Source organism: Juglans microcarpa x Juglans regia, chromosome 2S (genome assembly GCF_004785595.1).
Source record: "Juglans microcarpa x Juglans regia isolate MS1-56 chromosome 2S, Jm3101_v1.0, whole genome shotgun sequence".
Classification (NCBI taxonomy): domain Eukaryota; kingdom Viridiplantae; phylum Streptophyta; class Magnoliopsida; order Fagales; family Juglandaceae; genus Juglans; species Juglans microcarpa x Juglans regia.
In genome coordinates, this window is record NC_054597.1 from 29,779,944 (window position 1) to 29,792,637 (window position 12,694).

Here is a 12,694-nt window from a genome sequence, read left to right on the forward strand (position 1 = left end):
CTTTTAACTGTTACTCCATCGGCAAGTTTTGACCCAAAACTTCTAAGCTGGATATTAAGTCGAGACGAGTCATACCACTCTAAATTATGAATTATTCAAAGCAATTGATCTTCCTTCCCTACGTCACGAGTACTACGTTTTGAAAGACCTTTAGCTCATACTTTTGCTAAACATTACAAATTCTCGATAGAGGATAGAGTTTTGTGTGTGTGTGTGGGATCCAGCTTAGTTGAAGTTGAAAACAGATACAAGTAGTAGTATGCGATCCAGGATAGAGTTGTGTGTGTGTGTGTGTGTATGGGATCCAGCGCTAGCTTAGTCGAAGTATGCGAAAATGCGAAAATGCCGTCCCAATAGAAGGTCTAAATCACATAGCCTATACTCTAAAAAAACTAATTAATTATATAATTGGAGTCTCATTAGCAAGAACTTTTCCTTCTCAAATAATGTGAGATCTCATTCACGACCACCTATCATTATCCTTATCATATATCACAATATCCCCCTTTTAAATTCTCGATGTCCTCGTCGAGCCTGTCTGTCAAGTTCCAAATTTTTTGTTGTAATAGGCTTTGATACCATTTATAACGTCTCAATATAAGGCTTAAACTACATGGCCTATACTTCAAAGTGATTAGTTAATGATACAATTAGAGCCCCATTGAAACTTTATAAAGAGCAAGAACTTTTCCTTCCTAAATAATGTGGGATCTCATTCACCACCTACCCTTATCCTTATCATACGGGATATTACAAATGCAGTCTCGAAACCTTCCATTGTTCAATAGATGTTCTAATCTTTTATTGTTAACTCACTTAACTTTGAAAAGATTTAATTTAAAAGAAAATAGCATCATGTGATATATACTCCTACAATATTATTTAATGTTTTTCTATAGAAATTAATACTGTATATATTTAAGGTTTAATCTTGTGTCTATGACGACCGTAAGTACGTTCTTCAATTTCATCACCATCGAATTCGCTTGTAAGAGGAGTACCGCATTTCCATTCATTCTCTTGCATATTTCAAGGGATCTTGACTTTCTCCAATGTTTAGATCTTCAATACCAAATGTCAAATTAAGTAATCGTTTCACGTACTTGTTCACATATTTTAATCATATGCAATTAATATATATTGTAACTAGCATAAATGTATAGGGCATTTTCTAGTCCCCATTAATTCTACGTATGAAACTCTTGTTCTAAGGCAAATACTAAATTGGAAGGTGGATGGGATCGATGGTGGCGGCGAGATCTTCCAAATCGAATGATCAGTACTAAATCTCTGTTATTTTTCAGAGTTAATGGAGACCACGTGTATACCCATTTTATGGAGTATCATGAATTATTAAAGTATTTATCTAGGTAGGTGCATGGTGGATTTTATTGCCAGGGGACTTGACCTTATATACATTCAATAATTTCAATAAAAGATATGTAGGTGGAGTTATATATTAATGGGCTTGACTTTACATTCTATTATTTGAGGCATGCAATTGTTTTTTGGAAAAGGGGTCTTTGTGTATGTAGGAACAGGTGAACGAAATTTAGAGAATGTGTGGCTTAGAACAGAAAGGATTTGAATAACAAAAAACACTTCAGCTATTTGCATGTGTCATAGGAAAACCCGTTTTGAGTTATTTAACATGGTGTTTGGAGGTTTTTAGTCAAGATCCCATTAATGATTACATAGGAAAATATTATTAACATTCTAGAGGATCCTTATCAAATAAATCTAAGGTTATTCGAATTACATGCAAGATGGAGATTTTACCCGAAGTGCTACAATAATAAAACAAGCATGAATAAGTACGGCCTATTATATATTAAAATCTCTTTGTCAAAATTCAAACTCTTATATAATTTAGCTCTGTTGATCCTAAATAGATTCCTCACTATTAGATCTAGGGTTGGGCAACAGGCCCCTACAATCTAGCCCGCCCACCCAATCTAGCGGGACGGGCGGGCAACGTCTCGATTACTGTTGCATGCGAGTGATTAAGGCAAAAATCAACATGCGAGTGGAGGTTCGACGGGAATCTGCTTGCCCATGTGTGTGTGTATATATTTGCTTTTTTAAAAAAAATATATAAACCATATATAAAACCAAAACCCTAATGTTCTCTCTGTCTCCTTTCACTTTCTCCTCCAACCACCCACCTCTCTTGTCAGTCCTTTCTTTTCTCTTCTTCTCCTTCCCTCACACAGGCTATTCTCCATTTCTCCTCCTCTTCTTCCTTCTCCTCATATTCTTATTTTCTTATATTTCTCCTCCTCTCAATCCTCAGCTTCTTCTTCTCTACCCACGGTCAAATTGTCTAAGAGTTATTTTATTTGCAAGTCGATGTGTAGAACATATCATGATCCACATAATTATGTTTTATTCAAATAAATTTTTTTTTTTCAAATCAAATTATGACATGTAAGCACTTTGTTAAGTGTGTTATCTATAGCAACTTGTAAATAGAATTTTTCTTTGACCAATGCTTCAATAATATATCCCTTCATGGTTTCCTAGTATTATTATTAGCCCAGTGATGTATCATCCTTATATTTCCTAGATGATCCCTCTAGATGTATAGTCTATCATCCATGAGCACAAAACTTTTTACTTTTCCCTTTTTTTGTTCATTTTTCATTGATACGTTTTCTCCCCCACAATTTAGGTCGTTGCAAGCATGCAATGATTGATCCCGTTGAAATGACTGAAATTTGGTGCATTATTAATAATGCACCAAATTCTATATATATACGCTAAGTAATTACGTTTCAAATTTGAAGAGTGTGTGTGTGTATATATATATATATGTATATATTTTCTGATCTTTTGCTTTGTTGCACATGATATATATATATCACATTCGAAATAGGTAATGCCTCTCCCCCTCAATGCTAACCGAGGGAGGTTCATATGGTAGTGTATATATGTAGACACTATACTACTTTGATTTGAACACTCCTTTTGGATGGTTTGTGGAAGAAACGTTTAGACTTCAGATTTGTTGGTTAAGTCGTTGTTTATAAGGTCTAATATTATAATTATGTCTCAACAATGCGTAATGCTGGCTCTCACGCGCCCTAATCTTCATGCAATATGCCGAACTGACGGAGGTAATTTATATATTTTTGTGGGGCCGGCGAAATATTTCTTCAGTTTGGAACTTGGAAGTTGCGTACGTACGTAACCAAATTCACCCAAATTCACATATGTTTCTAACCTTAATTTCATTTTCCATTGATTATGCAATATATATATATATATATATATTTCATAGCCTAGCTATATATATATAATATTTCTTATATATGTAAATCCCTAATTAGATATTAATAGTTTATTTAAAAAATGTTTATAATTTTACTATATATATATAATATTATACCATTTAATCATATTTGATGAATATATAGATAAAACCTAAGACCCTAGTTTTCTAATTACTAGCAATAAATTCAAAGAAATTTATATGGAGGATCGTAAAACTTAAGCAAGCATTGGTAAATTAGAGATTTCTCGATAAATTTCTAATAATATTATATGTGATCATCGATCGAATTTATAAGTAATTAAGCATATTATATCTCTCGTATAAGCAACACTAAACCTTATAGAGACCAAACCTCGACCATTTATAGCTTTCTTCTCAACTATATAGTCTTCTTGCTTTGCTATTTTCTCCCCTCGTTACCTAAAACGGTAACCCAAAAATAATATCAAAACAAATCAAAGAGCAGCCTTTCTTTCTTCCCATTATTCAATGAAACAATTAATCAGCATTTTACTCATGATCTTGTTTGTATTTTTCGTTTCTATGGTATTTACATTTGTAAATCGAGGTGGCCATCATTAATTGAGTCCAATAAATTAGCAAGTAAACTCAAAGGCTCATAATTGTTAAGGGATCATTAATTGTGATCCTCTTCAATTGCCAATAATAAAGTTCAGTGGTCCAATATAAAGCTGAATGATAGCCACAACATTAAGATGCTGTTTGGATAGTGAGTTAAGATGAAAGATAAAAATTAAATAAAATATTGTTAGAATATTATTTTTTAATATTATAAAAAGTTGAATTATTTATTATATTTTGTGTGAGAATTTGATAAATTTGTAATAATAAAATAAGATGAATTAAAACACTTTCACTATTCAAACAACGTGTCAGTATTCGTGTGGGGTCCGTATCATCCAAAATTTCTACATGGATAGGTTGTAGAGCCTACATGATTGATGTTTATCTCTTTTTAAAATTTGATCATCAAATTTAATGTAACAATTGAGATCAGAAGATAAATATTACAATTACTAAAAGATTCCACAAAAATAAATCCACAATCTAATATTACATATATAATTAATGAAAAACTAAATTTTATAAAAAAAATTAAAAAATAAAAAGTCAAAACAAGAGTACTTATTAAATTTGTAAAAAGATTAGCATTTTTCTTTTCTAATTACAACTTTTCCCCTTCCGAGACGGTAGTAGTCAAATGAACAAATTAAGGGCAAATTTTATCTGCGCAGGTGATCACTAGTATATACGTACGTAGACTAGCTTGTCAAATTCTCCTTTTCCATTCTTCGTCACCATAATATCACTGGGTGCGGCTACTATGCTCCCTATCATGACGGCTAGACGGTATGTCCAACATAAAATTTTTTTTTTTTTATATTTTTTTAACATATTTAAATATATTTAAAAAATAAAAAAAATATAACAATATATTTAAAATCATTTCCTTAATCACTAAGTGAAAAAAAAAATTTAACCACCGGTAAACTGGAGGTTTCAAAAGGAGTGAACATAGTAGTGTTTGTCAATATCATTTCCCACTATTAATCTTTGCCTATAAATGCATGCTATAACTCCATCCTTTAGCCTCCCTACACCCACTCAGCTCTCTCTCTCTCTCTCTCTCTCTCTGAGATCCGTGAGGCCACCATGGGTAGTGCTTCTATCGAGCCCCAACGCCTGGTCGTGAGCTTTGCTCCCCCAAGAGACTTTGTCACCACTTTGAAATCAGATCTGAAAGAAACTTTCTTCCCCGACGATCCATTCCAGCAATTTAGAAATGAAAAACCAGCTCGCCGTCTTAAAAAAGCCCTACAATACTTCATCCCAATCTTCGAATGGCTTCCCAAATACAACTTCCATTTATTCCGATACGATCTTCTCGCCGGAATCACCATTACAAGCCTCGCAATCCCTCAGGGAATCAGCTATGCAAGACTTGCATCCCTTCCTCCCATCATCGGCCTCTGTAAGATAGACCCATATATATATATATATATATATGGTACAATTTCTACTCGTAAAAACTGAAAGATTTTGCTATTTTGTTGTAGATTCTAGCTTTGTTCCGCCGCTCATATACGCTGTTTTCGGGAACTCGAAGCATCTTGCAGTGGGAACCGTGGCAGCATGCTCGTTGTTCCTACAGTCAACCATCTCAGACGTAGTATCGCCAAACGATGATCCAGCATTGTATCTCCGCTTGATATTCACATCAACGTTCATCACTGGTATCTTTCAGACGGCTCTAGGTTTTCTAAGGTAAAAATATTCATGTAGATAAGATCAGTGACTATATATATATTGGAAAAAATTAATATCCTTCTCAACAAAAATAAATAAATAAATAAATAAAAAACATACAAGATATATATACATGCGCATTTATAGAGAAGGATATATATTAATCTTTTTATAGAAAATCCACTATCACAATTATTATTATTATCTGGCATGTATTTATTACTATGTTGGCTGTTAATTAATCAAATAATTAGATGCATATAATGATTTGATCTGCAGGTTGGGAATTCTAGTGGATTTCTTATCGCATTCAACGATAACTGGTTTTATGGGTGGGACAGCGATAATCATCTGCCTGCAACAGTTAAAGGGGATTTTCGGATTGCGTCATTTTACGACTAAAACGGATGTCATATCTGTAATTCATGCAATCTTCAAGAACAGAAAAGAGGTTTGTACATACAAAAACACAAAAGTAAACAATAAAAAATCATTTTTTACAAGTTCGCTCAATATATCATATATCATATCGAATATATTATTAATGCAAAACTTTGTCATAGTATGATAAATACTTATGTTTTAAATATTTTTATATTATGATCTTTAGACTAGTATAACGGATGAAACTGAAAAAAGTAATCTTGTTTATTATATATTATATTGTATTTCCAGAGTAAGAAAACATTTTCTTTAAAGAATATTTCCATTAATATCAAGTGAAAATGTCTTATTAATTAAGCCTCGTGTGGCTGTACGTACATATATGCATGATATTGCCGCCACGTTAGAAAAAAAACTGTAAACAAACGACTTTGGAATAAAAAAGCTAGTAGATACGTAATGAGATTCTTTTATCTAATATATATAGTGGCTGGCAGGACTTCTCGAATAGCGATCACCACATGCAGTACTACTATATATATATATATATATATATATATATATATATATATATATATATTATAATATCGCAGGTTGTTCTTTTGGAATAATTGAATAAAAACATGAACACTCTAAAAGCTAATTAGTGGCGATTTTCAAATATTTGAAAATGACGATCCATCACTTAGGATTGTTTGAATTTAAAATTCACCTTAACTCATCTCATTTTCATCATTACAATTTTTTCAAATTCTTACACAAATATAATAAATAATTCAACTTTTTCAAATCTCAAAATAACTTTCTCAAATTCTCACACAAAATATAATAAACAATTAAACTTTTTCAAATTTCAAAACAATAATACTATTAAAAAATAATATTCTAAAAATATTTTATTCTACTATTTATAAATCATCTCAACTCATCTCTGAATTCAAATCACTCCTTAATTTCTTCCTTTTACAGTGGAGGTGGGAGAGCATAGTTGTTGGGGTAACTTTCCTTTGTTTCCTTCAAGTAACTACATACGTGGTAAGCTTTGATCTCTCTCTCTCTCTCTCTCTCTCTCACACACACACACACACGATACACACAGATAGACAGATTTTTCTGTATTAATGACGTTGTTGGAGCATAAATTTCCAGAGAAAAAAGAAGCCAAAACTATTCTGGGTTTCAGCTATAGCTCCAATGGTGACAGTGGTAGTAGGCTGTTTGTTTACTTATTTCACTCACGCAGACGACCATGGCATCCAAATTGTATGTGCGCATGCAGTATTACCTTTTTTTATATTAATCTTCTTTGTTTCTGATCAACTCCTTCTGTTTTATTCTTTTATCCACGATTTAATCTTTTAGCACTGTTGTCTTCTTTCTCATGTCAGGTTGGACATTTGAAGAAAGGAATAAATCCATCTTCAATTGGTTTATTAAACTTTGACTCTAAATATCTAGCAACAGTAATAAAAGCTGGGCTAGTAACAGGCCTTATAGCTCTGGCTGTAAGTATAAGTAGTACTGATCTGGTCTCATTGGCCTTAATTTTATTTCTTTCTTTTATGTATGAAATATTACGTAGTCAAAGAGGTGTAGTACTGAATTTATAAAGCAAAAATAAATTCATGCAGGAAGGGATAGCGATTGGAAGGAGCTTTGCCATTATGCAAAATGAACAAGTTGATGGGAACAAGGAGATGATAGCGTTTGGCTTCATGAACATTGTCGGATCTTTCACTTCATGCTACTTGACAACTGGTACAAATCATTCCATATATATAACTTTTTTGTTCAATATTTTTGCTTTTTAATGAGATTTTACAAAACAAATGGGTGTTTTAATAATTTGTGTAGGACCATTTTCCAAAACTGCTGTCAATTTCAATTCCGGATGTAAGACGGCTATGTCAAACATAGTAATGGCAGTGAGCATGGCGCTGACGCTCCTCTTCTTGGCTTCTCTGTTTAGTCACACTCCTCTGGTTGCTTTATCTGCCATTATCATGTCCGCCATGCTTGGCCTCATCAAATATGAAGAGGCTTATCACCTCTACAAGGTCGACAAGTTCGATTTTATCATTTGCATGGCTGCCTTCTTCGGTGTTGCTTTCATAAGCATGGAAGTGGGCCTCATGATTTCGGTAAGTACTGCGACTCTTTTCTCTTCAAAAAATAGCAGTAGTGCTAATCTCTATTCTTGATTTTTATCAATATCCCAAGTTACACATGTTGATGTTACATATTTTAGTTGGTTTTATATGATACAACTTGAACGAATAGCCATTTAACATGTCTTATATCTGATTGAAAATAACAAAATATAGGATGGCCGTCTGAGTTAATTTAGTAGTGAAATTCCCATATATAGTTTCCTTTTATGATTAATTGAGAATCAAACAAAGATGTCTTAGTTTTTGAGTTTTGTGCGTAATTTGTTTCTTCAGGTTGGATTTAGTCTAATTAGAGCACTCATATATGTGGCAAGGCCTGCATCTTGTAAGCTTGGGAAAGTACCAAACTCAACTATATATCGTGACATGGAGCAATATCCAGATTCAGCCGATCTCAAGGGGATCCTAGTTCTACAACTTGGTTCCCCAATTTACTTTGCCAATTCCACCTATATCAGAGAAAGGTATTAATTGTATATGTGTAATATTGATATCTCTATATATCTATAGCACTACTTTAAAAAGAGGGATTTGAATATCCTAGAGTTTCTAACCTAATTCTAGAATTTAAATTTATAACAGAGAGATAGACACATAAAATAGATTATACGAGACCACTCGTGAACAATTAACATTTCTCTTTATTAAATTTTTAAAAATTCAATTGGTTATGAGTTTATTTATGTGTTTATCTCTTTCATACTTTGGATTGAAAACCAGAATCCTGAAAAAGGAGTAAAAAGTCAAAAGCAAATCTCATAATTCAATCTGTAAGCTGATGCTGTAATTTTGAGTAGGATTTTGAGGTGGATTCGAGAGGAGCAGGCTGTTTCAAACTTTGAAGGAAGTATTCTTGAGCATGTTTTATTAGATTTGACAGGTAAAGATAATTTGCATTTGCCCAAGTTATATATACATAGATGGCTCACTATAAGTATATATAATATTATTGAGTTGGGCACTTTTAAATGTGTTAAACCTCTTTTTATTTATAGGAGTTACATCGATCGACATTACGGGCATTGAAACGTTAATTGAAGTACGTAGAACCTTGCTAGCAAATGACATAAAGGTATAAGACTACAACCTCTCTCTCTTTATATATATATATATATATATATATATATATATATATATAACTCAGAAATAATTTAGGAGAGAGAGAGAAAGAGGGGTGAAAGATCATCAAAACATCAAAAATATATGTTTAATTATGAATTTGATCATATATATATTTTCCAGATGGCAATCATAAACCCAAGGATTAAGGTTATGGAGAAGATGATAGCTTCGAAATTCATAGACATCATTGGGAGGGAGTATGTTTTCTTGTCTATAGATGATGCAACCGAAGCTTGTCGGTTTTCGCTTCAACGGCCAAAGCCAAACGGTAACTGCTCACTAGCTGAAGAGTACTGATCCAGTACTGTACTGTTGTCTAAGATGAGATATATAGGTTGAGGTTAGAATGTCAACCAGCCATGCATATAATATGGCCGGTTTTTGTAAAAGAAATAGCGTTTGTACGTCATGTCCAACAGTTTCTTTCCTACCTCTTGTAATAAAAAGTGTTGTTATTGGAAAATTATTAGATTGTTCGACATGATCTCCTCTTATAGTAATGCTTTTAGAATAAAAAAATTTTCCTTCTCTCTTTTTCTTTCAGGCCATACCTAGTTCTGTTAATAAATAAAAAAAATATATATATATATATTTAACGGGACTTAACAATGCAATGTATATGTATATATATTATATATATATACCTCATACATACCTCGGGAAAGCTCGCTATAAAATCAAACTCTTTACTACAAATTACCTCATACATTAAAAAAAAAAAAAAATTTGATAGAGACACAACCATTTATATATACAACATAATTACGCGATGCTTTCATATAATAATAAAATAATATATATTTATATAATAGCTTTGTGATATGTATTGAAATTATTTTATTATTACGTATATAGTATTATCATGTGTAGACGGAGTACTATGTAATAGTTGTATAAAAGTTGCACGTGTCCCTATCATTTATCCGGATCAACTTGGGGTGTTTTGATGCTCTCTCTTAGAAGTCATGGTTAGTCACGTACTCTTGTAAGATTGTGTACGATATTATTGCCGTCGTGTTAAGAATAGTGATGGAACGACCTTTGTTCTCACTTTACTGATTGAATTGGAGGTCCCGTCAACTGGATAAGCTAAAGACGGAAATTGGAATACAAACAAGGAAAACGGGTAATGAAAAGTAACTAAACATCAGAACAAAAAAATACCTCTCAAAACCCGGACAGCTAGGATTTTTGAAAAGTTTGAAACAACGTCATCACGAGTTAACGATAAAAGCTAAGCACCTCGTAGGAGAGGCATTCCCAAGGGCCTGAAAAAACTCCCCCAAGGCCCTTATGCCTGTTTGCTTTGTAACTGGCTCTGGAAAGGCCTCTATAGTTAAATCCTCCCCATCATCATCTCTCTCTTTTGTGGCCATCTAAAGCCCAAGTGAGGAACCACTAACTAGTCATAGCACCTCTTTCTCTCCTGGCCGAGCCCAGCTCAAAAACTCTACCAGCAACCGCCCAGCCCCAAACCTAGTCGACCCTCCCCTTAAGCTAACAGCACTCTTCTCCTCTACCTTTTGTCTCTTCTTCTCTCTTTTGTCAAGCTATTAATAGCTAGATATAGAGATAAAAAGTCAACAATTTTACCGCATCGCCCCAATCCATCCCCCATGGCAATTGATACTTCCCACTGCCCAACATGCAGTGGCAGCCCACACACCGCCAACTAAGATTAGATCTCAGCCTCCTTTTGTCTTGCAATGCTTCTACCTAGCTACTTGTTAGTTTTCTGCGTTAAATATTTGAGAATTATTATAGACATAAAAAAAATTACATAAAATAAAATTATAAATTAATATAATTTTATAAAATCCGTTAAATCTATTTTATAATAAAAATAACTTTATAATCTGACGTATCATATTAAGCCACATCAATTTATGAGTTTACTTCTATATAATTCATTTATGACTGAAGTATTTTCTTAAATATTTTAACATGAAATATTAATATTTGGATCTCCGATTTTCTATAATCTACAATTATAAATAATAATAATTAGAAAACTTGTTTTTTTCCATTACAATTTGATAGGGAATTTGACCAGATTATGAGATAAGAATCACTCTAGCAACTTTACCTCTGAGCGTCTTCCAATGATTAGAGACACAATTGTGTTGTAGGTGAGAATTCTTAACCTCCTCACTGCTTAAATAGACTTCTAGCCATCATGAAATTTAGAGGTATTCATATCCCACTATAACTCATTAATCAAATGATATAATTGAAGTATAAACCATAGAGATATGAGTGTGTTGGATATTGAATTTTAATAAAACTCTTACATTCTCTCACTTGGCTCATACGCTCATAAAATAGTATTTTTCGTTCATGAGTTTATTACAAGAAATTAACCATATTGTGCATGTTCATTTCCAGTAAATTTTCCTAACTCAAAATACATTACATGAGTTTCGTAACATCAATGTCAAATCAATTACCAATTTGAGTCATGGCGGTCCTCTATTATATTACCAAAAAAATTCCTTTCATAAACTACAACATTTGTAACTTCATTTAATATGATCTTTAATAGGGACATTTAAGGTTAATACTGTAATGCCTTGGATTCAAATTCATGTCTATTTTAGATAGCTTCTTGTCATAATTCATCCACACCATTCAATATACATAAAAAGTGAAAAGACAAGAAAATAAAAACAACCATAATAAATATCATTAAGTGTCCAAAAAAATATTTAATAAATTAACGAGCACTTTAACATGTTTAGATCACGGATAAAGACATAAGACTCATTCTTTCAACATGTTCTTTGAATTGCTTCCCTACCTGGCCCTTTGTCAATGGGCTTGCTATCATAAGCATAACATTAATGTGTTATATGGACATTGTTAGTTTCTAAACTTACTCCTTAATGCGTAGGTATTTGAATTTCATGTACTTGGCACCATTAGACTACATTCATTATTGGAGAAAAATATTGCTGAAGAATTATTATAATAAATTCTCAGCCGTTTGGCAATAGAGTCGACAACTCAAAATTCTAAGATAAAGTTCCTGAGCCATAAACCATGCACTGTGGCCTCAAAACATGCCACAAACTCAGCCCACATGGTAGATGAAGCAATGATTATGGACGAAAACAAAAACAGGTGAACTGGACTAAACTGGTGGGTTCGTTCTGGTTCAAAACTAGTTTGGTACGATACCAGTTTCATTTTTTTTCTCCTTCACCCTCAAATAGCCGCCGCACTAACTAAGTTTCTTAACTCTGTTACGGCGTAGTCGTGGGCGTTGCCGATGAGGCATCCCCGACCTCCTCCTACTTCCAACATCCACCTTCTCCCCTGTTTTTGTTGTTCTTTAACTCACACAGTTGCTACCACTCGGCTTTATAGCCCTCTACGCCGTCGCCATAGAGACGTCGGTGAGAAGGTTTTTGGCCTCCTCCCGACGCCAGACACCGATCCCTTCTATTTTATTTGTATCAATAAATCAAACGGCAAC

The 12,694-nt window shown here is 33.1% G+C and overlaps 1 protein-coding gene across 1 annotated transcript; it reads left to right on the top strand.

Annotated features, from left to right (window-relative positions):
• The first annotated feature begins 4,899 nt into the window (after positions 1-4,899).
• Positions 4,900-9,665, top strand: LOC121251492 (probable sulfate transporter 3.5). The gene is made up of 12 exons (XM_041150753.1): positions 4,900-5,267; positions 5,353-5,560; positions 5,822-5,993; positions 6,896-6,961; positions 7,076-7,189; positions 7,315-7,431; positions 7,558-7,684; positions 7,781-8,067; positions 8,371-8,561; positions 8,895-8,977; positions 9,093-9,169; positions 9,340-9,665. The coding sequence occupies exons 1-12, from the start codon at positions 4,949-4,951 to the stop codon at positions 9,514-9,516; spliced, it is 1,938 nt and encodes a 645-aa protein (XP_041006687.1). The 5' UTR covers positions 4,900-4,948; the 3' UTR covers positions 9,517-9,665.
• Positions 9,666-12,694: the final 3,029 nt, after the last annotated feature.

Excerpts from the sequence above, each read along its gene's own strand:
- LOC121251492 (XM_041150753.1), top strand. The coding sequence starts at position 4,949 with ATGGGTAGTGCTTCTATCGAGCCCCAACGCCTGGTCGTGAGCTTTGCT. Across the intron at positions 7,432-7,557 it reads CAGGCCTTATAGCTCTGGCT|GAAGGGATAGCGATTGGAAG; the intron begins GTAAGTATAAGT and ends AAATTCATGCAG. Across the intron at positions 8,978-9,092 it reads TGTTTTATTAGATTTGACAG|GAGTTACATCGATCGACATT; the intron begins GTAAAGATAATT and ends TTTTATTTATAG.